Consider the following 27,789-nt stretch of genomic DNA (forward strand, 5'->3'; position numbering starts at 1 on the left):
TTCGTATGTTGCCATTTTCTTGCCTGTCTGATGCATTCTATAATATGTTTCCAATAGGATTACAGAGTGAATATCTTCCTAAGACAAAAATGGAATGATCCTCGACTTAAACTGCCCACTGACTGGAAGGGGTCTGACTCTTTAACTGTAGATCCCACCATGTTTAAATGTCTGTGGAAGCCAGATCTGTTCTTTGCAAATGAAAAAAATGCCAACTTCCATGACGTGACACAAGAAAACATTCTTCTCTTTATATTCCGTAATGGAGATGTACTGGTCAGCATGAGGTACTTTTTCTTTTCAACTGTAAAGTTTTATTATAGACTTTGAACAAATGAAAGTCACTGCTTGATTAACTGAGGCACAGATTAGGGATTTTAAAAAAAATTAAATTAAATTAAATTAAATTAAGTACACAATACTTTTCAGAAATAAAGTGGAGCTACTATATGGTCAGTGGACCTGAATGCTTGCTTGAAAATTGTGAGTTAGAATGGCTGTTGATCTGAAATGGTATGGCTATCTGTAATCTTTCTGAGGACATGAACCACTGGATTTGGGAAGTTAGAAGGGTGTTCACATGCTACGTTCAACAAGTGTACAATGAGTACCTGTGTGTACAAATAATTGAGCTGCTTTATAACGTTGAATGAGTGTAGTCTGTATACTTGCATACACAATAGCTGAACTGTAGGAAACATCAAATCCTTCATACAATGTAGAGACAGCTTATACCTGTATTCAGTGTAACATAAGAATAAGACAAGCACAGGGATCATTCTCTTCCACTGACAGTTTCTCCCATTCACAACTCCACATGGATACTATGCAGATAAATCCACAAGAGCCTGATCATGTCTCTGTGCTGTATGCTGTAATGAAGCATGTGTTTTCTACATGCTGAAAATGTTGCAATGAAACTCCCCTAGAGTAGAAAAATAAGTGCATCTTTATATGAATACATTGCATACTGATCTGCTACATTTGCGAACATGAAAGCAAAAACAGCCACTACCTACCCTTTTAACTTGAAGGTTGCTTTGAATTGCTCACAAGCTTTCGGGTTTTATTTCCAGATTATCCGTTACGCTTTCCTGCCCGTTGGACTTGGCCTTGTTTCCTATGGATACGCAGCGTTGCAAGATGCAGTTGGAGAGCTGTATGTAAATCAGATTGTGCATAAAAATAGCTACCGCTTCCTGTTGTGCCTATATAAACTGAAGAAAGGATACACAGTGCACAAGGCTGTTGAATGTGGACTTGTACAATGGTTTCCAAAAATCATGTTCATTGGTCTCCGTCTTTTATAATTCAACCCCTAGCTGTGGTACTTTGATCCTATGCATCAAAGTCCCTGGGAGTAAGTCCCACTGAACTCAGTGGGAGTTATGTCTGAGTTAAAGTACATATAATTGTACTCCATAGGCCTGATCTTAAAATAATTTGCTTGGAAGCTCAACTGGTTTTCACTGAAATTTGTATCTGTCAAAGGCTGTTAGGATCATGGCGTAGTTTTAACAGGGATGCTTATCAACTTCAGGGATTCTGTATCACAAGAAGGGTGATGTGGGTGGGTGGAACCATGCCAAAGTAATGTATGTGATAGGGAGGAAAGACCTGTGGACCTACCTCCCTGCTCCTTGCCTGGATTGGGGTGGGCTGGGTAGCAATGGGGTTGGAGCCATGCGGTTGCATGGGGAAAAGATTCACAGGCTGGATATCAAAAGGGAGAAAGCCCTATCCTCAGTAGAGACATAACTCAACTTTGAAGGAGACACCTGCAGCATAGTTTCAGAGGACAGTCTTAACCAGATGAAAGGTTCTTCAAAGAAAAGGTGGTCCTTCAGATGGGCTGAGACCAGACCCATATAGGGCTTCTCGAGTCAAATAATGGCATGTTGAATTGTGTCTGAAAACAAACCGGAAATCAGGGAAGATGTTTCAGCAGCAGTGAGATATGACCAGCATAAAGAATATCCATGAAGTAATGAGGCTGCCATATTTCAAGTCAAATAATCTAGGGGACAGTATGATTGAGAATTGTAGAGTTGGAAGGGACCACAAGGGACATCTAGTCCAACCCCCTGCTATGAAGGAATATAATTTGGCTATTGCATTTGTTATTTTTATCTCTTAATCCTTTTTTCCTAAACACCTAGTTGGTTACACTACCGATGATTTACGATTTATCTGGCAATCTGGTGATCCTGTTCAACTAGAGAAAATTGCTTTGCCACAATTTGACATTAGGAAAGAAGATATTGAATATGGCAACTGCACCAAATATTACAAAGGAACTGGTATGTACTCTTGATCATTGATGAATTTCATGGCATGGTCAGACTCTGTTCACCTATAGCAGTGGTGTCCAAACTTTTTTCAAAGAGGGCCAGATTTGATGAAGTGAAGTGAAGGGCCAACCAAAGTTTTTTTTAGGATTGCACCCCAGGAAATAAACAATAAACTGCCACAGGGGCCGCATTAAGCCCCTGAAATGGACTTTGGACATTGGTTGGTGATAATCTGTTCTGTCAAATTCTGACATTTTAAAAAAATAATAATATTTGGGTTAATGTTTAGATGATCATCGACATATTAACCACAAAGTGATGGGAAAAAATGCTCTCTCTAAAATAAGATATCAGACTGGAGGGGAAGTCATGTTTGGTTTTGTAGCAGTTTATGCAGTCCCAATATCTGTCTTATCATTCAAAATATCTTGATATTTCTAATGGGCTATCCAGGTAGAACAGCAGCAGCCAATGTCGTACCCTTTAGATGTTGCTGGTCTACAGTTCCTATCACCCTCGACTATTTGCTGTGTTGGCTGGGGCAGATGGGAGTTGGAATCCAACAACATCTTGAGAGCACCACATTGTCTACCCTGATGCAGGATATAGATAGCACTCAACCCTATGAATGGTATGCTTATTTGTGAGATAGAACATGTTTGAGAAAATGCACCTATATTTCTGAATGGTGCCAGAAACTGTAAACAGAAATATAATATGTCAGTTACTCTGGAGGTGAGTGAAGCAGATGATGATTCACCACTTCCAGAACCCAACCAGAGTGAAAAGTGGTGCATTTTCCATTTTCTCCCCCAGCATTCTTCCTCCCCCCTTCTCATTGAAACCAAAGGTGGGCAAATTACTCAGGCGATCTTCAGGCTGGCGTAAGTAAGGGGCCCAATCCTGGGGAAACAGAGGGGCTTTGGCTGTAGCAGATCCAAGATTGCTTCTACCACACATATGAAACCTGACACCACCAACAACTGGTGGAATCAGCTCTATGCCAATGGAACTTTTTGAAGGTTTGAGGTTGGAGAACCTCCCCAGAGGACATGACCCTTTCTGCCAGTAACCCTTTTTCCACCAGTGGAGAGGCACCTCTGCTCAGTCCTAGCCTCCTCCAGTCAGCAGATCTGGGGTTGGGATTGCTCCGTTCCTTGTTACACTGAAGAAAATTAACCATATAGGCAAGAACTCCAAGGAGAGGGGGACTGAGATACTTAATTCACTGGGTCTGTCAGAAGAATAGTTTTTTCACTGACTGTCCTAAAACATGGAGCTAGAGCCTAAGTAGGAAAAGACCTGTAACATTTGCTTGAGGGGTTCGCCTGATCTGAAATTCAGCAAGTGCACTAAAATAGAGTTTGTTCAAGCGATGCATTCCAAGTAGAGCTCTTGGTGATGCAGCCATATAATTTTAGACCTTGGGCTTAATGGCCTGGACTATATTAAATGGTCTGATTTGGGATTGGCCCCATATAGAAGAGTCAGAATGGATATTTTATGATGCAAAAAAAATAATAATTTCTACCCTGGTGGTGCCATATACCTTGTGATGGAATTAATGGTCTCTATTATCCTATTTTGGAGAGGTCAGAAAGGGAGTAAATTCCAACAAAGTCAGTCAGGTTAGATGTCTGAAATTACATGCACGATGTACCAACGGTTTCATCCATGTACCTTATGATGTAATTGTTGGTTCCTGGAAGCAATTTTGGCAGGGCTTCCATCTGTCAAGTGACCCAGCAGTTGCTCATGGGACGGGTAGTGTTGGAAATGCCACTACTTTTGTAAGCTGTCTAGGTATCCTTTGTACTTAATGACATGTATTTTTGGATACTGGCTCTTCTACTCTAATACTTCTGATGGCTCGATGTTCAACCAAATACTAGGTCTGTTAAGTGGTTAACAAGCCAAGCTTATTACGTGAACAGGTGAACAGATTAGTACTCACTATGAAGTTGTGCCACACTTTTTAACAACAACAAAAAGAGGTGCTGATATTGCGTACCATAGAGTACCCCCTAAAAAAAAGGACTGGTTTCACCACTGATGCTACTGCATTAAACCTTAGTTCCTGAAACCTGATCTGTGATACCTGGTTTATGCAGATTGCCGCTAGGTAGGTGCAGATATTTCTTGCTAACTATGATTGTACTAACTGGCCTTGATAATTACTAGATGATTAGCCTAGTGAGTCATACTAGTTGACACTATAATCAGCATGGGGGCATTATGATGAGGTATGTAAGAGGGGGAAATAATCAGACCCTCATCAAAGTGATCAGTGGAGGGGGTGGATTGCTGACTCATTTGCATTAGAGCTTTATTTTTGCTTGACATCAGTCCATTAATTAATTAATTTCATAGATTCAAAATCAGTTAAAGGCTTCAGTACAAATGCTAGATTTTTGTATGTGGGTCTAACTGTAGTAGCAAGATGAAGAAATTCATAGTCTGCCGCCATTTTATGGGGCAGTATCTCATCATATCCTGAAGATTGTAGGAGAACATAATACAATTACGAGGTAATTGCATTCAGAAACAAATGGCATCATATATTTTATTCAGTTATATCACTGTTTCTTCCCTATTTCATTTCATTTCTCTATTAAGCAGTGATTGCCAAAGTCCAGCTACCAAACTAACTCTCGTTGTTGCCCCAGGCTGGTTTTTACAGCTGCATATTCTTTGACTGGATTTTGAATCAGATTGTAATTCTGCAAAACTGAGATGCAATGTGTGCATTGGCAGCTACAGCATGGGGATTAATTGTTCTCCCAGTTATGTGCTTACTTTTAGAGGAATTGGAATCCTGATAGCACTTAACACTACTAAACGTATGCTAAAGAGTGATCCAGCAAGTTTCTATGCCAGGCAGGGAGGAGAGTTGGATTGAGTTGTTGCAGTCACTTTGCTTGGCTCTGCTGTTACAAGGGCAGGGCTGAGACAAAGGGATTCTGAGCCAGTCTTGTAGCCATCACCTGCTGTGGCCTCATCCAAACCCAATTGTTGCACCAGCCTAGATTTGGTGCTGGGATTGGCCCTGATTGCCCTGGCCCTCCTCCACCTTCTGTGACCACTGTGGTGTCACTGCTTCATAAACGCCACCCCCAACAGGGGATAGGAGTTAGGATTGCACTCTTAGTGTGGGGGAGCAAACATGGATAGAGGCAGCACAAGCAGGAGGAAGTTTCAAGATATCTCTTGTGTTCAGTTTTGACTATTGAATTATTATTATAATGAAACTGCCAGCTGGCCTCCCTTAATGTGAAATTTACATTGTTCATCTCGGTGACTAGGAATGTTATGCTTTCTATTGAAATATAATATAAGGGCTTTTAGTCAGAGCAGGAGTGAATTTCTGACCTAACACAAACAGCTGAACACATAAAAGTCATATATAGTATGGAAAATGAAATAAGAATTTGACAATCTGTGGAATCCGTTTATAAATGGCATAGAAAGCATTCCACTAGCTCAAGATCATAAAAGAGGAGAGGATCAAATAACCAGTATATGTTCAATACGTTAATTAGACAATTTTGCTCTTCATGTTTTATTTAGTTGTATTTTGCCCTGGACTTTTTAAATGATTATTCCCAAACCCATTAGCAGTGAACTTTATGTTTTATTATGAATGTTTGTACTTAGGTTTGTTGTGTAAAGAGATTAGCTAGAGAGTGGTCAGTCCTGTGTCTGAAGCTCTACACTCATGTGTCACTCAAAATCATTGAGAAAATTCATCCAAACATTATTTTTGTATTTTACAAGAGGAGATTTGCACTGTCACACAATGAAATTTCGTTAGATAGATTTCATTTCCCACAAAAAATAGGAAGTGGAATACTGCCATATTGGCTATGGCGTAATATCTGTCTATGTTTTATATACAAGAAGATGTAATCCTCTTATGGAAACAGACCTGCCCTTTTTGTCACTATAGGCAGAGGAGGATACTGTATGTATATGTGCACAAATGTGAGTGTGAGAAACCTCTTACATTCACCAAGCCTTCATCTTGCTTTTATTTTTCTCCTGTCAACTGACACAGAGCTGCTGAAAGCAGATATTCTCTTTGTTCAATCTCCCCCCACCCACAAAGTATTTAAACTTGAATTAGGGCAAGCTCAAAATTCAGGACAGCTTCCTTTGAAATCATATGAAGAACCCACAAAATGTGGAGCAGGGGCTGGGTGATTTTTAAGCATCTGTATCTGAGACCAGGGGGTTCTAGAAACATGAATAACTAAACATGTCTATTCTTTCTCCAAAGGTTACTACACCTGTGTAGAAGTGATCTTCACTTTAAGAAGACAAGTTGGCTTTTACATGATGGGTGTTTATGCTCCCACACTGCTCATTGTCGTCCTGTCGTGGCTCTCATTTTGGATCAATCCTGATGCAAGTGCTGCAAGAGTGCCTCTGGGTAACCTGAGTTTCACCTGCCGTCAGAACCACCCAGTGTCACCCAATGTCTGTTCTGTGGTTGCTTCAGTAGCAGATTTCATTGGATTACTGAAGGCAACTCAACTCTCATGGCATGCTCTTCACTCTCATCCCAATCTTCTCTTTTTCAGTCCCATACATGTCTCCACTTTTTAAAAGACAAGATCTGTAGCCTATAAAAAGGTTGCTCCTGTCTCTGCTCACTAAATCACCACTGTGGCCTGTATGAGTGCAACTGTGAGTAGAACTTCAGAAGCATTATCAGCTTTGGGGTGCAGGGGTAGAATAACAGATCCTGGATCTTTAAACCTTAGCCAAGGGGAGTATATGGGGCTTCACCAACATTTGTTGAACATATGGAGGGTGGGATGATGAAATGCTATGATACCCAATTCCATCTGTAGATTTCGGCTGAGAGTGAGTCTCACTCTCAAGTGAGCATTTCAGCAACAGCCTAGAGAACTTGGATTCCTATTTTTGTTTCATCACCAATAGGTTTGAGGGCACCCCCCAGCAAACCACCTTAGGACCCATCCAAGCACTAGCTTGGCTTTAGTGTAAGTTGGTTTCTCGATAGGCCCTAGTGAATTCTAGTATGCACCCGCAGTGCCCCTCAAGCTTACCTAATGGTAGAAAGTGAGTAATGGTGGCTCTAAGCAGCTGTCAGATGATGTACCACAAGTGCCAAGTACCAAAATAGTCATGAGGTAGACAGCAACAGTGGCGCTTTAAGCATCCTAGCAGCTGCCATGTTCATTTCCTAAAATGACCTTGATGTTCAATTGTTTCAAGAGTGATGCTACGTCCAGGGCATTGGAGGAGTTGGAAATAGTCTGCACCCAGCAGTCCTTTGAACACCAGTTCCCAGACTACCCTTTCCCCAAAAAAGTAAGCTTAAGCTGCCCTGAGCATGCATCTGTGTTGGTGGGCCCTGAGGCCCTAGCAGTTTTCCAAAGATACCATGTGATGCTGTTGCCCCCTTCAAGGAAACTTGAAGATGGTAGCACAAATAAGTTTCAGACTTAACTATGAACCTTGCAAATAGAAAAGTGAGACAAGACAAGCTGTCACCAGCCAAAGGGAAAAGGCTGCACAGGTACAGTCCTCACTGAAAGAGCCCCCCACATTTATTCAGTTTGTGGGGTGGTCCTAAGTCACTTTAGCAGGGGGAAGATGGTGTGTCACTGTCTTTAGTTATCTCTGCATGAGAACGAGGACTGGACAGGCTCCTCTAAATCAAAAGTTGTAGTTTAGTCATTTAGCCGTGTCCGACTCTTCATGACCCCATGGACCAGAGCACGCCAGGCACTCCTGTCTTCTACTTCTAACCCTCCCACAGTAGGGAATCCTTTTTAGACCACATGCCAGAGGCAAAAGAGGGTGAAGCATTCCAGGCAAGCAAAAACTCCTAATTGTGGCAGGAAGGAGGGCTGGCAAGGGGTGTGGCCGGGGGGGGGTTGTTGCAAGCACTAGATAGAGAGGTCTAGTGGGGCGTATTTTCCCACCTGGTCTGTGGTCTCTTACCCAGCCTATGGTCTACACAACCTGTTGTCCTCCTGTTGGCTAGGCCCCAGGGCCTTCAAATTCCAGCATGTTCAGAAGCCCTTCTCTGACATTTTCTGAAGCCATAATACTGTTGGTTTCAGAGCAAAGTGGCTACTTGATAGAAATCTTTCTTCCACCCCCTTCAGCCAGATTACACATTTCCTTTGAAATAGTGTAAGATCTTATTCTTTTCCATCTTTCTGAGGCTGAACTTTTCACCCTCAGATTCAAGGCAAATGGAAAGTAGCAGCAGGCCACAGTGACCTCCGCTGCCCTGTTGAACAAAGCAATGAAAGGACAAGCTGAACTCTTATTCTAAAATCTGAAATCCATTGACTGAAGTTAGTTTTCAAACTTTAAATGGCTGTGAAGTACAAGGTATTTGAAGGACTATAGAATGTAGCTCTGCAAAGATGAATATCCTTGGCTCTTTGCCATCAAAGGTAGAGAGTTGTTAAATTCAACACACATTTTTCAAAGTAGCAACATAACAACAGGATGGATGCTTCAGACTGTTTTGAGATGTATAAAATTAGTACCCATATAGACAACCACTTTGATTGCTACATTCCCTGCAGGGAAACTCAGGAGCAGAGATAGCCACCAATCAAGGCACTCGGTTTCAATATTACTCCATCATTTTGTGACATCTAAAACACCATTTGATTGGTGGTAAGAACTAGCGCTGATAAGGGGGAAAGACATAGTTGTGCCATGATAAATAGAGCAGTTAGCAACAATAAAAACCGTTTGTAGCCATCATTGCTTATATATGTGTTCAGAATTATTATGTGATCAGTGCATGCACCGGAATCCATAATTCACCTTGTACATTCATTTTCATCTCCTGCAAAGCATATGTAGTGCATCAGCAAGTCCTGTTCCTTTTTAGGAAATGTCGTCCTTTAGGAACCGGCAGCATAAACATGGGAAGAGGCAGCAAAGAGGGAAAGGGCTAGCAGCGCAGGAAAGCTTCTATTACATTCTTGGATCTTTCCCACTCCACTTTAGGTATCTTTTCAGTGCTCAGCTTGGCCTCAGAATGTACCACGCTTGCTGCCGAACTCCCCAAAGTGTCTTACGTGAAGGCCTTAGACGTGTGGCTGATTGCCTGCCTTCTCTTTGGGTTTGCTTCGCTGGTTGAGTATGCCGTGGTTCAGGTTATGCTGAACAACCCAAAGCGAATCGAAGTTGAAAAAGCCAAAATGGCCAAAGCAGAGCAAGCAGAAGGGAAAGGCGGAAATGCTGCTAAGAAGAATACTGTGAATGGCACAGGCACCCCTGTTCACATCAGCACTTTACAGGTAAGTGCCCTTATTGTGTCTTTACTTTTGCTAGCTTGCTCAATTTTCTCTTGTTTGTTTTTTTAAGCATAGGGGGCAGTGCTGTGTAGATGCTCGATTGGAGGGTTTTTGCCTAAGTAGTTCATTGTATTTGATTGTGATGCTGCTGGGAAGCATTTTTGAAAGTTTAAGATGCTTGCTGAAAGAGCTTCTGAAGTAGGCGCACAAAGAAGCGTAAAAAAAAAAAAAAATCAGACTTGTCCCTGCCTTTAGCCAGAGGGAGTTATCTGCCTCAGGGAGCTGATTTGGGGTGTCATGGCAACAAATAGTTAGGTATCTGATTTATTGTTTTATTTTTACTGCAAGGGAGGGGAAAAGGCACTTGCAGGATTTCCTTGACTAGCCTTAGGGTAATATGTACCATGGCTTGTGGGGAGAGGCATCATTTGCTGTTCCAAAATGCCATGGGAGGGCCCTGAGAACAAGGTGATGTGCAACCATGGTCCTTTGCATCAAATCCCTGAAAGGGGTGCCATTCAGAACAGCTCTGTTTTCTTAGAGGCAGCACAACATTGCCGTGGCAGTATAATGTAGTATTAGGTATTCTCGAAGAACCACCACCACACCTTGTACTAGGAAGATGCTTTAGCCATAAGTGGGATTAGTCTTTTAGCTCTTTAAACGAATCAAGTCTTTGACCCCAGAAAATTTTCTATTCCTGTCCATCATAAGACAAAATGTCATGCCTCATATTAAATGCTGTGATCCTGATCCATGGACATAATTGATCAACCTTTTAAAAAAAGAAAAGAAATTGCAATTCCTTGGGAATGGGGAGAGTAATGGCAGCTGCACTTGCCTTTCTCACTAATAATAATAATACATTTTTTATTTATACCCCGCCCTTCCCAGTTCAAAAACCAGACTCAAGGCGGCTAACAACAAATTTAAAACACTTTAAAACACTTAATTATAAAAGCAGCGTAAAATACATTATAAAAACCATGAATAATAATAAAAAATCAATTAGATAATCCCCAGGACTAGCTGGTCCTACTTGGCCAGCGAGGAGGCCAAGGGAGAATTAGCTGTGGGGTCTCAGAGCGGGTGATCTTCATAAAAAGGGGAGGGGGAGGGAAGAGAAGAGAAGAGAAGGGAAGGGAAATAAAAGATCAGGCTGAATTGCTGCAGTCTCATAACAGAGAAAGCAAATGAGAGCATCCTTTCTCACCATGGAGCACAGAAATGTTCTCTCTCACACACTTTACTCTTTCCCCATCCCAACCCTTACCTTTGGTGTGTGAGACACACACGCAGGGTGCACCAGGTTAGAGAGAGCCAAAAATGTGTGACAGTGTGAGGACAGTGTGAGAGAGAGGTCTGTGTGCCTATATTAAGTGTGGCTAGTTGTATATGTGTGTGTGTGTGAGAGAGAGAGAGAGAGAGAGAGATTGTGTGTATGTGCTCCTGCCTCCGTCCCTCCAGATTAAATGGACATCCAGGGCCAGTGATGGAGCTGCATAACAGAATGCATTTATTGTCTCATCAATTAACTCAGAAGGTATTTTCATGGCTACAGTTGAGCATCAGAATGATTGCGCAAAACTAGATCAATTATGCAGAAGATGCATAGATGCATTGCTATTGCTTAATTCCAGCTGACAGTCATGGGGAGATGTACAGCTTAGCTTCCCCTCTGAACAGTAGGAAAACACAGCAGTTTGTTCCCGGGTGCCAGAACCTGCCTACCAAGAAACAAATTACCATCTTGCACCCTCTAGTGACTCTTTGCGGCATCATCATCATTTATAACAAATTCCTTTTGCACATACGTAGTAGGCTATGTTTCTTAGTGAAGGAGTGGTGTGGGTGCTTAATAGTTCAGTTCAATTTGAGAATTCTGTGCTTCTGTGCCGATCAGTGAAAGGCGTCCCTTAGTCCCTTAGTTAAAATTTTATGAAATTATTGTGGTCTCTTCCAGTTTTTTTTTTTTAAAATAATATTTTATCAATAACATTTCATTCATAAGAAGATAGAATGAGAAAAAAGAAAGCAAGGAAAAGCGGATGAGATTGAAAAAAGAAACAATACTGTTACCTTAAAGATAAAGGTAAAGGGACCCCTGACCATTAGGTCCAGTCGTGGCTGACTCTGGGGTTGCAGCGCTCAACTTGCTTTATTGGCCGAGGGAGCCGGCATACAGCTTCCGGGTCATGTGGCCAGCATGACTAAGCCACTTCTGGCGAACCAGAGCAGCACATGGAAACACTGTTTACCTTCCCGCCGGAGCGGTACCTATTTATCTACTTGCACTTTGATGTGCTTTCAAACTGCTAGGTTGGCAGGAGCAGGGACCGAGCAATGGGAGCTCACCCCGTTGCGGGGATTCAAACCGCCGACCTTCTGATCGGCAAGTCCTAGGCTCTGTGGTTTAACCCACAGCACCACCCGCGTCCCAACTGTTACCTTACCGAACATTAATATACAGAAATGCATATTCTCATTATCCTAATATACATATACTTTTCAATAACCCAATATAGTCTGTGTAAACTCATTCAAAATATCATTGTATTTATCCAAAGAAAGTCTGTGTCTATAAGCTGTCCATTCATATGTTGCCACTGTTGTCTCTTGCAGTTGATCCCACAGCTCTAACATTATCCTTTTTCGATTTGCGCTTTTGAACATACGTATGACAGTGCTAGCTCTGTCAGTAGAGCATGAGACTCAGAGTTGTGGGTTCAAGCTCCATGTTGGGTGAAAGATTCCTGCATTGCAGGGAGTTAGACTAGATGATCCTCCTGGTCCCTTCCAGTTCTATGAATTACCTGATTCTATTGTTGTTTCAAAGAAGGTCCCATTTTAAACTTCCTTTAAAGGCATACATTCATTTTTCTCTCACTATTTCTGAAGATAACGTGAAAAAATAATGTGAGAGGGTGGGTTTTTTTTTTTTTTTTGAGGCCCAAATATTTCAGTCTTTCCTTGTAGGGAAGTTGATTCTTTGGGTTGCCCAGTCCCTCAAGTTTTGAAATAATCACATTTTCATCCTGCCCGTTTAAAGATACTGCGCCCCCAACCAGTATGCATTGGCTTAAAATAATGACTTTGGCATCATGCATGTGATGAATATATTTCTGAAGGTGATTAAAATGTAGGCAATCACTCCTAAAAGAGAAATATGTATATTGCTTGTGTATCTTTTAAAACCTCTAACGAGAAATCTCCTGTCCCTTGCTTCTGATACAAATCAGCACAGAGTCACAATTTTGGCTAGCATTGTCCATTCATATTTCCCTTCATAGTATTATCCAGTCACAAAAAAATTCCCCATGTTTTCTTTCTTTCTTCACTTGTGCAGTTTGTCATCATGAATATTTTCTGAAATTCCTCACAATGCATTTATTTTTTAAAAAGGACACCCCCACCCAACTTCTGTTCAGATGGATAAACATAATTTGCCTTAGAGCAGATTGTTTAGGACTTTATTAGCATAGATTTTAAATAAATTACCATTATGGTTCCAGAACTCTGACTCTTTGATAATGACAAAATGTGTTCAGCATGAAGACTTTGATGGATGGAATCTGAATTGAGCCAGGCAGATGTTTATTTGTGTTTTTAAGGCATATAGATATATATTCCAGCTGTCTTCATATTTATGCCAGAGTGGTCTAAAAATCCAATTGCAGATTAAGCAAGATATACAGTAAAACAATTAAAATCAATACACAAATAACACAATTGGAACAGCAGCATGAAAACCTGGCAGTTTGGTATATCTTACTTGCATGTAATTAACAGAGCAAAGGAACAACTGGAATAGCTGCAGAGTCCAGTCGATGTATGGGACGCAGGTGGCACTGTGGGTTAAAGCCTCAGCGCCTAGGACTTGCCGATTGAAAGGTCGGTGGTTCAAATCCCCGCGGCGGGGTGCGCTCCCGTCGTTCGGTCCCAGCGCCTGCCAACCTAGCAGTTCGAAGGCACCTTCGGGTGCAAGTAGATAAATAGGGACCGCTTACCAGCGGGAAGGTAAACGGCGTTCCATGTGCTGCAATGGCTCGCCAGATGCAGCTTGTCACACTGGCCACGTGACCCAGAAGTGTCTGCGGACAGCGCTGGCTCCCGGCCTATAGAGTGAGATGAGCGCACAACCCTAGAGTCTGGCAAGACTGGCCCGTACGGGCAGGGGTACCTTTTACCAGTCGATGTAGGCCCCCAGCTAAAATTACAGTGCAGTCCAAACCACATCTACTCAGAAGAATTCAGTGGGGTTTACTCCCAGGTAAGTGGGGTTAGGACTGCAGCCTTAGTCATGAGTCTCAAGTTGCAGCCCAACCCATATAGAATAGGTTAGCTAACGTGGTTGTGTGCTTGCTATTGAAACACTAGAGTAATTCATGGCTTCCGAAATGCTGTTTGTTTGTTTTCCTAGGTTGGGGAGACCCGCTGCAAAAAAGTTTGTACTTCGAAATCTGACCTGAGATCCAACGATTTCAGTATTGTTGGAAGCTTGCCAAGGGATTTTGAACTGTCAAACTATGACTGTTACGGAAAGCCCATCGAAGTGAACAGTGGGCTTGGGAAGTCTCAGGCAAAGAACAACAAGAAGCCCCCTCCCCCCAAGCCTGTCATCCCGTCAGCCGCCAAGCGGATCGATCTGTATGCAAGGGCGCTGTTTCCATTTTGCTTCCTTTTCTTCAACGTCATATATTGGTCCGTATATTTATGATAGACCTTTTTATTTTTGGAGGAATAAAGAAGTGTGTGCAATATATGCCATTCCATTCCATCATGAAGGCCGGTCTGCAACAATTATTTTGCATTTGCAAAGCAATATATTGCATATTAGATGCCCTATGTGACTGTAATTGGGGGGTGGGGTGGGGAGAGAAAGGGGCATCCTGGTTTTGAATGAAAGCATGACACCGCAATGTCTGTGCTTGAACCAACTGTTGTATATAAATGTACAGCGTACATCCTGCTTTAGGAATATACGAAGGACAACGCATACTACATTATTGAAGCTGGACAACACTCCCTATGAACATAACCAAGAGTCAAAGTGTTTCTGATAATGAAACCGATGTGCACGCTGATTACCAGTAAGATCAATATTCTAGTATATGTAGTATTTAAAAGTTCTCCTTATGACTCTCAAAGCCAAGACCCATCTTGTTCTTGTATAAAGTTAAATGGCACTGTGGAAGAAGAAGCTGATGTTGTAATTCAAATCATGTAGACTTTGTAAGTGGGCCAAGTATATCTTAAGCTGATCTTGTCTATGTGGAAAAATAAAGATCAGAGAATTACTAGTTTTGCAAAATCAGATCATTTATTTAAAATTGCACCATGTGTTTCAGCATGAGCCAAGCGTGCTGTCAAACATAGTGGATGGAGACTGGCTCAGTGCAACGGACTTTGAAGAAACCCAGGGCTAAAGAGTTCAGTCCTATCTATAAGTTCACTTACAGTGCAGTCCTACATACTCATTACACTGGGGATGGAGACTTGCAGCTTCTACACTAGTAGAATGCTGCTGTTTCTATTAGATGCTCAGCCTAGGAAGGGAAGGATCAAGTACGGAACCAGAACGTACAAAAATAGTATAAAAAATTCAGATACAGCATCTGTGGAAATGCTACCTGTGCCCACCAATCACATACTGTGTCAGAGATGACACCTACAGGTTATTCATACCCAGAGGTAGCCAGGGAACTCACGGTGATAGAGATACGCCCCCCCCAGCACAAAACCCTCTGTCACCATACACATAAAAAGCAAGATGGCAACATCCTGCCCTGCAGCTGACAGGCATCTCTCAGGTAAGGGCTTTGAATCCCCTTAGACTCCTCGCAGCCTAAGCACAACACTTGCAAGTAGAAGATGCACAACACAGCAGCCAAGTATACCTGCAGATAGCACTTGCAGTCTTCCTGGGACAAAGGCTTGGGACCCACTCAGGAGGGTTTTATGGGCCACATGCAGTGTTCTGTTGTGGTGATGTGGGTGGATGGGCATTTTCTAATTTGCTCCCCTTCCTTGAAGTTGATCATAGGAAAAACCCTGTGTCCCTGGTCTGCAACGGGTTGAACTATCTTCCTTTCCTTCCCACTGACAGTCCTGGATCGCTCGGGATACCCAGCCCAACCTAGAGCAATCCAGGGCTTTTTCCACGACTCAGGAAAAGCCCAGATCCCTTCTCATCACCCAGTTCAGTTTAGGCTTTGGGGTTCAGCCAAATCCAGTGCTCGGCCCTAGCCATCTGTCATGGATTACAACCTATAATCTCAAAGTTTACCATACAGTTTTAATGTCCCTATTTAGTGTTGCTTCCAACCATATAATCTGGAATGCAAGAGCCCTATCTTTCCCCCAAATCCACAAAAATATCTTTCTGCGGTAAGATCCTAGCAATTAAAATTGCCATAAAGCAAACAGCCCGCATTGTTTTCCTCACATCAAATCTCCACACCTAAGTTTGGTAACGAGAGCAAGTGAGACACTGCTTGGAAGAAAGCTTTGACTTGCACTGTCTTTTTGAGGTCTGTAATTTCAGCCAACCAAATAAAGAAATAGCTATCTCACAACGGAGATGAAATTTATCCAGCCAAGACTGTCATAGCGAAGAGCAAAGAAATGGGGTTTGTGTATCTGAACATTCAGGGTACAGTGTCTTAATTAAGATTACAGTTGTTTGAGGCCCCTGGAGGAGAATCAAGTTACAAAGCTTTGTCAACTGACACTGATTCAGTCTTGCTTAGCATGGAATTGCATTTGAGTTGTTTATTTCACAAACAGAACCATATATTTCCTATTGACAGTGTACTTGGGCAAACAGAACGAGAATTTGACTTTGTTTGTTTGCAATTATTGAAGATTCATCAGGCCCCAAATGCCATGGGGGGGGGGAATGCCATGTGGGGGGAGGGAAAATGTGCTTGAGGAGTTTATTTATTTATTTATTAAACAAAATTTATATACCGCTTGATTAGTTAAACCTCTAAGTGGTTTGCACTAAGAGGATGAGATAGAAGTACTCTAATAATTAATAATGATAATGATAATAATCTTAATGATAATAAGAAATATCAACAACCTCAGATATGCAGATGACACAACCTTGATGGCAGAAAGTGAGGAGGAATTAAAGAACCTTTTATTGAGGGTGATAGAGGAGAGCACAAAATATGGTCTGAAGCTCAACATCAAAAAAACGAAGATCATGGCCCCTGGGCCCATCACCTCCTGGCAAATAGAAGGGGAAGAAATGGAGGCAGTGAGAGATTTTACTTTCTTGGGCTCCATGATCACTGCAGATGGTGACAGCAGCCATGAAATTAAAAGACGCCTGCTTCTTGGAGAAAAGCAATGACAAACCTAGACAGCATCTTAAAAAGTAGAGACATCACCTTGCCAACAAAGGTCCATATAGTAAAATCTATGGTTTTCCCAGTAGTGATGTATGGAAGTGAAAGCTGGACCATAAAGAAGGCTGATCGCCGAAGAATTGATGCTTTTGAATTATGGTGCTGGAGGAGACTCTTGAGAGTCCCATGGACTGCAAGAAGATCAAACCTATCCATTCTTAAGGAAATCAGCCCTGAGTGCTCACTTGAAGGTCAGATCGTGAAGCTGAGGCTCCAATACTTTGGCCACCTCATGAGAAGAGAAGACTCCCTGGAAAAGACCCTGATGTTGGGAAAGATGGAGGGCACAAGGAGAAGGGGATGACAGAGGATGAGATAGTTGGATAGTGTTCTCGAAGCTACCAGCATGAGTTTGACCAAACTGCGGGAGGCAGTGGAAGACAGAAGTGCCTGGCGAGCTCTGGTCCATGGGGTCATGAAGAGTAGGACATGACTAAATGACTAAACAACAACAATAATTAAACATAATTTTTTATTTTTTTTTTACATATGGGACATTTCAAAGGGTTTTTTTTATTACAGAGATACAGTGTTTAGCTCATTTCATGCATGCAGACAGCAACAGCAGCTTATAATGTTGCCACATGGAAATGAGTTCATGTAGCAAGCTGCCAATACGAGGAATCTTTGGAAGAAGCCATGACTGTTTAAAGTGGTATGAACTGGAGAAATAATTCTTGGCCCTGATCTATCAGGGGACATTCACAGGTTGAAACAGTGTATGGTGTTCTTGCTGGATTTTAAGAACTGAGTTCATACATGGAAGTATTATGCACAACCAGCTTAATCAGTGAGGCATTATATGCAATCCCCACTTACACTTCAGGGTATGAATGAGATAGGGTTTTTACGTCTCCATCCTGCAGTTGAATTGGAATTACATGGGATGGTTCTCTTTGGATGTGCATTCCCTTTCCCTGTTCATGCACAACACTTTCTCACAAACTGAATCATGTTGGATTGCATGGCCAGATTTGAGCAGTTAGTGCATGCCACACACATGACAGGATACACACACATAGATTCATCTCCCTTCAACTCACTGCTTCTCCAGATTCTAGAAGGAAAATAATTACCTTGTGCTGCAAACCCCTTTGAAGTATATATTCCTTGTTAGCAAAATGACTTTTCTGTAATTATTGCCTACATTTTAACTTTACCGTCTTTCCATATAGATTTATTTTTCAAATTAATTTCTGTTCCTCTTTGCTCTCGTGCCTTCTTGATGGCCTTTGTGTTTATTACAAAGCATTTAATCAATAATGTAATAATTATTTTTTCTACTAAACTCACACAAGAAGATACATGAGAACTGTGTGCTGTGATATGCTTGGTAATACAGGTCTGAAGTGGAATCACTGGCAAAGGCTGGGAAGCAGAGTACATGAGGAGGACAATCGTGTTTTGTTTTGCAAGGTCATGAACCATATCCCACTGCAACCATTTCCCTCTCACTTCAGTGAGGAGAGAAGAAATTCAAAAGGATCTTTTAAATCAGTACCATGATTTGTCAGACTGCTTCTTATGCTTACACTTCTTCAACTGCAAGCCACCAAGAGTGGCATCGAGACATTTCATATCTCCTGATTCCTGTGGTTAAGTGATGGGTTTAGATTGCTCAAAATAGATGTTTTGACACACAGGTGTCTTCAGAATTTCAGATAACCTAGCACACTCTTTTTTCAGCAGTTGGCTAAAACCTTGCCTGTTTCATGTCCTTCCATCCCTAGGTCAACAGAATGAGACCAAATACAATTGGCCCATGTGATTTATTTATAATAGTATACCATTTCTGCCTGCTTTTCTGCCCACAGGCCTCCAATTCAGACATAAAACAGAAGACAGGCAAAAGCAGCACAAAACTCCTTTCCAAACACCCCACTCTGTCCTATTCGAGAAATGCATTTTAGACCAGTTGAAGAAGTTTCTGAGACATCTTCCAGGGCAGCTCCACACAGAACATGTTACAACAATCCAATCTGAGAGGTTTCAGAGCATGGAGGCAAAATCACATCTGTCCAAAAGGAGCTATATGTAGTTGGTAAACAAACTGCATAGCTGGGAATGGGCACTCCTAGCCACTGAGGCCACCTGATCTTCCAGTGACAATGTTGAATCCAGGAGTAACACAGGCTACAGACCTTCCAGGGGAGTGCAAGTCTGTTCAGAACAGGCCACCTCCCCACCTCCAGGACTGGAGAACACAGAACATTTCTGTCTTCTCAGGATCCAGTCCATCACTGCTTCCAAGAACCATTCTAGCAATCTGAGCTGCCTCTCCTGATTGAGGTGGAATGGAGAGAGAAAATGGGGCACCTGCAGATGGATAACACCTCACTCCACATCTCTTGGCAAGAGCTTCCAGCAGCTTCAAATAGATGTTCAATAGCATGAGAGACAAGATGCAATAGCCCCCCCATAACTGCTTTATGAAAACAACCCTGAAAGCAGGAACAGAGCCACTGTAATACAGTGGCCCAATGATCACCTCCTGGAGCTGGTCCAGAACGACAGCATGCCAAATAGTAGCAAAAGTCACTAAGAGATCCTGGACTTTGAGCAAGGTTGAACTTATCTCTCTCTTGACAAATGTCACCAACCAGAGCAGTTTCAGTGCTTGAAGCAGGATGATGCATTTTCTTTTTTATGGTGATATGTAAGTAGCTGGCCTATCCTTGTTCTAGCATCCTTCTAGGTAGGCTTTTCAGCTCAGCCTCTGGGTTGCCCCTGACTTCCTGCAGATTTACCATACTGGCCCAGTACTCCATCTAATACTGGTTGCCATCCTAGGTCTTTCAGTCCCTGCATGATCAGCTGCCTAAAGCCCTGTTCTGACTGATTCCAGGCATAAATGCTGCCATCCTTTCCATGCATATCAACCCTGTGGATATTTGCTACAGCAATTACACATGAATAACACATGAGGTTTAAACATTGCATTATATATACCCATAATATTTTAAAGTGCTTTCATTCCGACATTCATTCATAGCTTCATTCATAGTGACCATACAAGACATCTACAAGGTATCTCCCAATAGTATGTTTCCTTGCAGTTTAACACTGAAGAAATGAGATACAAGGAGCAAGGGGGGCAGAGATTATCTTCAGCTGTGTCAGCCCAGTTCAGACCCCTCCCCCACAAAAAAAATCTAGGCCTGGATGGGAATCTGCTAAAGCAGCCATAAAGACCTCACTCTTGCTTCACTTCTGCAGCTTTATTTGTAACCCATCTGCTAACACGCTGCCAATTGCAATCTCCTTCTATTGCTGTTAGCTCCTTTGTGGCTCTGGTTGTGACACCCACCATTGCCCCATTCCCTTCAGTATGCCATTCCTATTTTATACCCATGTACATTTTTTGCCCATTAGTTTGGATGCAGGCAATCAAGAAACCAACATGTCTTTGTTGGAACTGGCCCATTGCATTTGCAATGTCATGGTTGTGCCCCCAAAAAAGCCTTGGGAGAGACTTTATTATAAACAAATGATGGCAATCTGTATTGGCGCTTTCAAACTCTGCCGTTTACAATGGGATCGACATCGTTTTCTGCACCATTACTGTAGTATAATCCTAATAAGCAATCTAATCCTATACTGTTCTGTGCAATACTATAATGCAATCCAATGAGATTATCAAGTGGAACACAAAGTGCTCATCTCAGCCAGAAGCTATATATTGCATCATTTTTCTTGTGGTCCCATTGTATTGCTTTATTCATTGAATCATATCATACCACATCATACCTTCTCCAGCATTAAATCTATGTAAAACACTGATCTACGCTCTCCAGTTTATTTTAAAGAGTAATACAAAAAGGGGGCAGATGATGAACAATACAGTTTAATTAAAAGATTTTTCACAAGAAGGTTGCCCTGGGGGGGGGGGGATTTTTCAAGATGCAAAATAGATGGTAAAAAAATACGATCACTTCTCTACACAATAAACTAAAAATAGCCGGAATAGAATCAATTTATGCAAGGAAGCTTCCCACTGAGAATCTGATGAGAACTGACAAATTGGGCTAAACTATTTTGGATGGAGGAAAAGGCTATATACTTTTAAAAGAAACAATCACAACAACACTCTTGTCAATATTCAAAACTATATTAAGTAAACTACAGAAAATGGTAAGAGTAGAAAGAATGTGAAAATCATTTAATTTCATGCCAAACTCATCCATTGGAGGTGGGCCTTTCTCTGTATCTCATAAAATATTTACCCTATATTTGATTTGAACTGACAATGAACAGACAGCATAAGAAAGCAAATTATGCTATATTAGAGAAGATTGAAAAAATCCTGAATAGTAACGCTGCAATTCAAAAATGCTTACTGAGAAGACAACCCAGGAATAAAATGGTGTAGCACAAGTGATGGGTTGATCCTGGGCCACATTTCTTAATAACATCTGCAGGGGAAATGAGAAGTGTAAGAAGCTAAGCATGTGCTTGAAATCTCTCAAAGGACCTGATATATCTGTGCACACACCATACATTTAAAGCACTTTTAAAACAACATAGGAGGAATTTAATGTCACACTCATTTAAAGTCATGTAGTAGTGTATTCGTTGTCCTGGAGGAATGCCTTGTTCAAGAGAAAGCACAGGAAGCCAACATCGTTCTCATGGCTGGTTGCCCTTCAGATTGCTGTAGTCCTGATACTTCTTGTTGCACAAACGGTTGTGCAACAAGCTTCCACCAGCACAACTGCTGTGCTGCTTTTCATGTTGCATAGCCTTTATTTTTGCCCTTATGCTTCACAACAGCCTTTGCACTGGCAGTCAGAGAACACTGAATCCAGGCTCATCCATTTAAAGCACACACACACCCCGAAAGAAGCCTGGGAACTGTAGTCTACTCTTCACTATTCCCAGCAACTTTAACAAACTAGAGTTCCCAGGATTCTTTGTGGGGTGGGGAATAATGGATTTTATATGAATGGTGTTTATGCAGCCTAAGCTTAACAGAAAGTGGAAATCGTAAGTTTTATCTTTGGAACGTATTGTTCTCTTTTTTTTCCATAACAGAAGGCTTAGGAATCATGCTGGCTGAAATATGGCACATCAGGGTTTTATAAAAGGCAAGTTGTTGCTGTCAGCTGGCATGCTCTCCTGAAAATTTATCAAATTTCCATAATATGTCTGTTCTTGCAAAGCTTGTCTGCACTAATTAGTCAAGGGCTGTCATGAAGTGGTACATCTATTCCATCTATTCTCTTAATTCTGGGCCCCACTAGAGATGGCAGGAGCAGCAATGGTTGTTGTTCATGTGCCTTCTCCGTTTCTGTATAAAGTGGGGGGTTGAGGATGGGTTTCCAGAACAAAAGGAAGAGCAGTTGAGGGGTGGTGATGAATCTTCCCTTCCTCTGCATTGTTGCCCTGATTCCACCACCACAGACTCTTGTCTCTCAACCCAGCCCTGATTCCAAAGACAGAATATGAGAATATAAGGAAGCAAGACATCTTGTTATGTGATTTTCTCTGGGATCTCTAAGCTTCCCTTGTCCCTGAGAGGACAGCTATGAGAAGAATAGCATGATTGATTAGTGTGAAGATTAAATCTCCTACCTCTTTCAAAGAGAGATGGCCCAGCAATGGTGGGGGAAATACCTTTGTTTGTTAAAATAAATCTCTTCAATTGCATTTTATTGTTGTCATGGGGGGCCTCAGTGGTTCAGCCAATAATGGAGGAGCTTCTCCTGTAGGATCAACCTTTTTCCTTGCATGCATTGCACACCTGGAAGTAAACTCAGCTCCACCAGTGTTTGCTCTGCAAATCTATGGGCATATTTTAGCTTAGGAATGGGCAAATCTTATTTCTCTCCAAGTCTACATTCTCCCAAAGACTACATTTTCTCGGGGATAATCTGTCAGGGGCCACATACTGGCAATGTTGGTAGGGCCGGTTTTATTTTTCTAGGAAAAGAGGTGCTGGAACTCAGAATGAGCTGTTGCTTTAAACTCCTCTCTTTTTCTCTTATAATGGCAATGGTGCTCACCTGAGAGGTGCCAGAACTGAGTTCCAGTGCCAAAATCCAACTATTCTAGACAACAACCATACAAGAAATAAACAAAATAACCAAGCAAGTATTAGAAATCACCCCAGAATTGACCTTACTAAACATCTTCCCAGACAATAATGCCCACTTACACCACAAAGAACTCATAACCCACCTACTTTCAGGGGCCAGAAGCATCATAGCCCGACACTGGAGAGACCTGTCAGGAGTAAGCATGGACCAATGGTACCAAATAGTATGGGAAACAGCCTTACTAGAAAAATTAACCAATAAACTGAAATTGACACAGGGACAACTAGAAGAAGACAACTTCACCCCGGTATGGCTCCCCTTTATCACATACACAGCCCAACAAGACAACGACAAAAACCCACCAACAACATACAAATCAATATGGCTAACCTGATCCAAAACACCCACCCACCCCACTCACACATGAAAACCAAGATCACCACAGCCAACCACAAATGAACAACCACACCCTAGACCAACCCCAACCTCTCTTACCACCAAAGGAACACAAGCGAACAACAAAGAACCTACACAAACAACGCTGACACCAAACCCTACATATAGTAAGTAAAATAGTAACACCGTCGCCCGACTCCCACCCATCTTTCCCACCTCTTTCCCCCTTTTCTTCCCAATGTCTCAACAAATGAAGCTGATTTGTAAAAATGTTACGGGGTGGGGGGTGGGGGAGAGATTGCAAACACTTTTGTAAAACAAGAAAATCTTTATAAAAAACTGAGTTCCAGTGAGTTCCAGCTGAAAAAAAGCCCTGGGTAGGGCCAAATGTGGGTGGGGCTGAAGCCAAAGATGGGTGAGGCCACCCTCTTTATATCACCACTTATTCCTTTCTCTCTCTCTTTTTAAATAATATTTATTGAGGTTTTAAAGGTTACAGATAAAACAGAAAAACACCAATTTAAACAAAAAACAAAACAGTGTATCACAATAAAAAAAGAATACCATACAAATAAAAAAAAGAAAGAAATCAAGAAAAAAGGAAAAACAAAAGCAAAAAACACATCAAACCTTCACATAATATATCTTTCATTTGCTTGTTTCCTTGACCTCCTCCCACCTCCCTTTTTTGTATTCTAATTCAGTTAAATATTTCAGCAAATCCTTTCCCTCTTTATTTTGTCCTTATAATCTGTCTTAATATACTATAATTTTACATTCTCTTCTTTCACCAATTAACAATCCGTTTTTGCTTCTTCCTTTTTTTAAATCTTATTTCTCCTTAAAATTAATATAACTATTTGAACTTAAACTCTTAAAACATTTCCACTAGGGTCATAAAAATTTCATTCCACGATTTTTCTCTTCCTTTCTCTTTCTGACATTCCCTTTCCCCCCTCCTCTACTGCTGCCACTTCTCTCTCCTCTGCCCATTTCCCCCTCCTTGGCACATGAAATTAGGGCAAGGGCTTCACCAGCTTAGGCCACAATTTGCCCATCTGTAACACAGGTGGTTGGTTGTGTGCTCCAGCAAAATAAGAGCTGTACCGTTCCTCCATCACACTAAAGTAGAAGTGGGTTTTGTTGTTTTTGCTTTATGTCCATTGGGAAGGACATAGACTTAGGGGCAAGCCAGTGGACAATATTATAACTGTGATTCCCCTTACACTTCTCAGGCCACAGTTCCCTACTTGATTTTCTGGGAAGAAAACTCAGTGGCACTTGCTGCTTTATTTTTCCCTAGTGGGTATCTCTCACCAATAGGAGGGAGGATCTTTTCACTGGCCTTTGCCAGGTGCCTGATTCAGTAGACAACCCCACACCTGGCCAATATTTTTTCATCTGAGAAACACACCTCAGAAGAAGGCAAAGCCTCTGGTAAGCTTTAGCAAGGCAAGAGAGAATTTGTGCTTTAAAATGAATGGAATGAAACATCCAGTGTATGGAATTTCACTGCAGTTCTGAATAACATGGCAACACTTTAGGAGCTTGATAGTGGGTTGTAATATACTCTGGAACCCAGTTTCCAATTTTGCACCTTCCTTCTCTTCAGTAAAGTTTTTCACAAGTAGGCAGAAGCTCAGTAATTATGTTCTGCTACTAATTTTAAGTTATGTGTTTGGCTATGGATGTCTCTCACCTCAATCTGAAGCTACAAGCTCACAATATTTATTCATTTATACTTAAAGGTGATATATCACTATTACAATTCCCCAGTACATGATATGATATTAAACTACAGTAACCAAATAATAAAACAGACAAAAATACAATAAACTTCCATTATAGACAGATGGGGGCCTCTTTCCAATTGCCTGCAGGTTAAACCTAATGTATATTAATCTACTACTAGTCTGGTGCCCCATAACAAGATGAACAAATAGTGGCGTGCACCTGTGGGTCTGTATTCATATGACCATTGTGGCACCTTTCCTGAATGTACAAAATGTCACAGCTAAACGTGGGCGTGTATGCAATGGGCACATGTAATCAAATGTGTAAGAATGTGTGCTGAAGAGATCAATATTTCCTTTGAAGCTCATGAAACTCCAGACAGCTGTTTCTGGGAAAGAGAATGTAGCTGAACCCCGTTCCTACTTTTTGACCCGGTTTCCCCACCTTTCAGAGCAAGAACTTGGTCTCAGTGGAAGAGTGAAAAATTCAGACAGACCAGCTCTAGCTGGTGGGCGCTGATCTCCTTTCGCTTCTTTTTAAGACGGCATTCTCCTGCCCGCCAACGCGTCTGATTTTTTTTTTTTAAGCGATTAGCATGCAGAAAGCGAGCGAGCAGCTCCTCCTCCGACCAAGATGCTCCTTGAACCGTCCGATTTGAGGAAGCGGGGGAGGGGAAAGCAAGCAGCTCTGGAAAGCAGGCCGTTTCTAAGTTACGCTTTGGCACAACCCACACCATTCTGCTTCTCTGGATCGGAAGCCTGATCGCTCTCAATAGGTGGGGAGGGCGGGGGTGGCAGAAACCGCGATTGTCCGGTGAAACGAGAGAGAACGAGAGAGACTGGGGGGGAGGGAGGGAGGGAGGGGGAGAGAGAGAGAGAGAGAGAGCGCTCTTCGCTGCCGTCGTAGGGGGCGCGGAAGGGGCTGCTTTGGACCGAAGCCTAGCTGTCCCCGGCTGTCTTCCGCGGCGCTGTCCGTGGTGCTGAAAAGGACCATCCTCTTGGTGAGCCCAGCCGCCCCCAGCAGCAGCAGCAGCAGCAGCAGTAGCGGTGCTGAGCTCGCGCGCGCGTCCAGGCCTACGCGGGGAGGGGGCGTACGGAGAGGGGGGGCATAAGGAGGATCTCTCTCCGGCGGCGCACGCGCACGCCGCCTCTTCCCTTCGCTCGCCTTGCCTGGCTGTGCGCGAGTGTGCGGTGTGTGCGCGCGTGTGAGTGTGTGAGTGCGTGTGTGTGAGGGCGAGAGAGGCAGAGCTGGGCGAATGCGTGTGCTCGCCGGCGAAGGAGCTGGATGTACCGAGGCGACGGCAGCGCAAGAGCAGCGTTGAAAACGGCATCCCAGGCGCCTCTTTCCTTCCCCGGGCTGGCCTCGGGAGCACTGCAGCAGCGGGCCAAGGCTGCTTCTCTATCCACCCCCTTCCTCCTCTTCCTCTTCCTCCTCCTCTTCTTCTTCTCCCGCTGAGGGCTCATTTCCAGCTCGGGTCCTTCATCTGCTCGCCCAAGATGCAGAGGATCTAATTTGCTGAGCGACAAACGGGCAAGGGAGGAGAAGGCAGCGGCGGCTGCAGCAAAGGAATATTCTGTGGCTTTGTGGATGCTCTACTTTTCATGGCAATGCAAAAGATCCGGCAGATTGCTCTCTTCCTGGCTCCTTTGGTTTGGGGACTCATCTGGGGGGTCTACTCCAACGGCATACAAATAGGTGAGTGGCCCCGTCAGAGAGGATCCTATATATATATATATATATATAGTTAGATGAGATTCTGGCACACGGTCACCACTCAGGTCCAATTGCTGTATTCATGGCATGCACCCTTAAATCCAGCCTTTTCTTGCTGGAGTGGATGCTTGCCAAAAAAAGGAAAAGTGCCTTCATTTTAGATCAACTCCTGTGCCCTACCCCTCCATTCTTAAATCTAAAGGTTACCCATCTTCTCGAATCCCATCCCACTAGAAGCAACTCCTTTCTACAAGCCAGTTCATGGCTTAAAACTAAACACTTCACATCCCATCGAAATCAGGATGGGGAAGCCAAAACCTCCCACCTTTCATTGCTCTGAATAGATCTGGATTGCACCCTTCATGTGAGGAAGGCAACACGCCATGTGCTTTCCAGATATTGCCCCCCTTCCCCTGCCAAGCTCAGTTTGGGTATCCGGACCCTGAAGGGGAGGGAGGGAGATGGCTGAGATTTTAGGATATAGATCATCCCTAAGGTCAGTGAAACTGGCAATCTGAGGCAAGTCCCATGGCAAATAAACGAAGGTCTCTTTCTCTTTGTGAGTCTGGCAGCGCTACTGCCGAGCCTGCAGCACTGATGTCCTCTCTGTGTGTCTCTCTTGTTCTGTCTTTATGTGTGTTTGTCATCCTACAGGGGGGCTCTTCCCCAGGGGAGCTGATCAGGAATACAGTGCATTTCGGGTAGGGATGGTTCAATTTTCCACTTCAGAGTTCCGACTGTCGCCCCACATCGATAATCTGGAGGTGGCCAACAGCTTCGCTGTCACCAATGCTTGTGAGTCATGAATGTTCAGTTCATTCAAATCCTCCCCTCCCCTCCCCTCCCCTCCCCAGAAACCCTTTGCTCCTGTGTTGGTGGAGTTAGTGTGTTTGAGTGGGGTGGGAATCAT

General features: G+C 42.7%; 2 protein-coding genes across 12 annotated transcripts in view; both read left to right on the top strand.

Moving 5' to 3' along the window:
* Window positions 1–14,883, top strand: part of GLRB (glycine receptor beta) — a 30,914-nt gene extending 16,031 nt beyond the window's left edge. Inside the window, exons 5-12 of one of the 5 annotated variants that reach the window (XR_013842373.1) lie at window positions 58–287; window positions 1,077–1,159; window positions 2,160–2,300; window positions 6,568–6,720; window positions 6,872–6,977; window positions 7,533–7,628; window positions 8,511–8,626; window positions 9,297–9,429. Coding sequence is in view for 1 of the 5 variants with exons in the window: in XM_079990469.1 (XP_079846595.1) it covers window positions 58–287; window positions 1,077–1,159; window positions 2,160–2,300; window positions 6,568–6,720; window positions 9,297–9,589; window positions 14,007–14,303 (1,197 nt within the window). In the remaining 4 variants the exon portion in view is untranslated. The other 4 variants (XR_013842374.1, XR_013842375.1, XR_013842376.1 and 1 more) reach the window with 4 other exon arrangements.
* Window positions 14,884–26,263: 11,380 nt separating this feature from the next.
* The window catches only part of GRIA2 (glutamate ionotropic receptor AMPA type subunit 2), a 74,323-nt gene continuing 72,797 nt past the window's right edge, over window positions 26,264–27,789 (top strand). For 4 of the 7 annotated variants that reach the window (XR_013842364.1, XM_079990421.1, XM_079990425.1 and 1 more), the window contains exons 1-2: window positions 26,264–26,861; window positions 27,534–27,674. Coding sequence is in view for 6 of the 7 variants with exons in the window: in XM_079990421.1 (XP_079846547.1) it covers window positions 26,768–26,861; window positions 27,534–27,674 (235 nt within the window). In the remaining variant the exon portion in view is untranslated. The remainder of the gene's footprint in view (window positions 26,862–27,533; window positions 27,675–27,789) is intronic. The other 3 variants (XM_079990420.1, XM_079990423.1, XM_079990422.1) reach the window with 1 other exon arrangement.

Source organism: Podarcis cretensis, assembly GCF_951804945.1.
Source record: "Podarcis cretensis genome assembly, chromosome: 9".
NCBI lineage: Eukaryota > Metazoa > Chordata > Lepidosauria > Squamata > Lacertidae > Podarcis > Podarcis cretensis.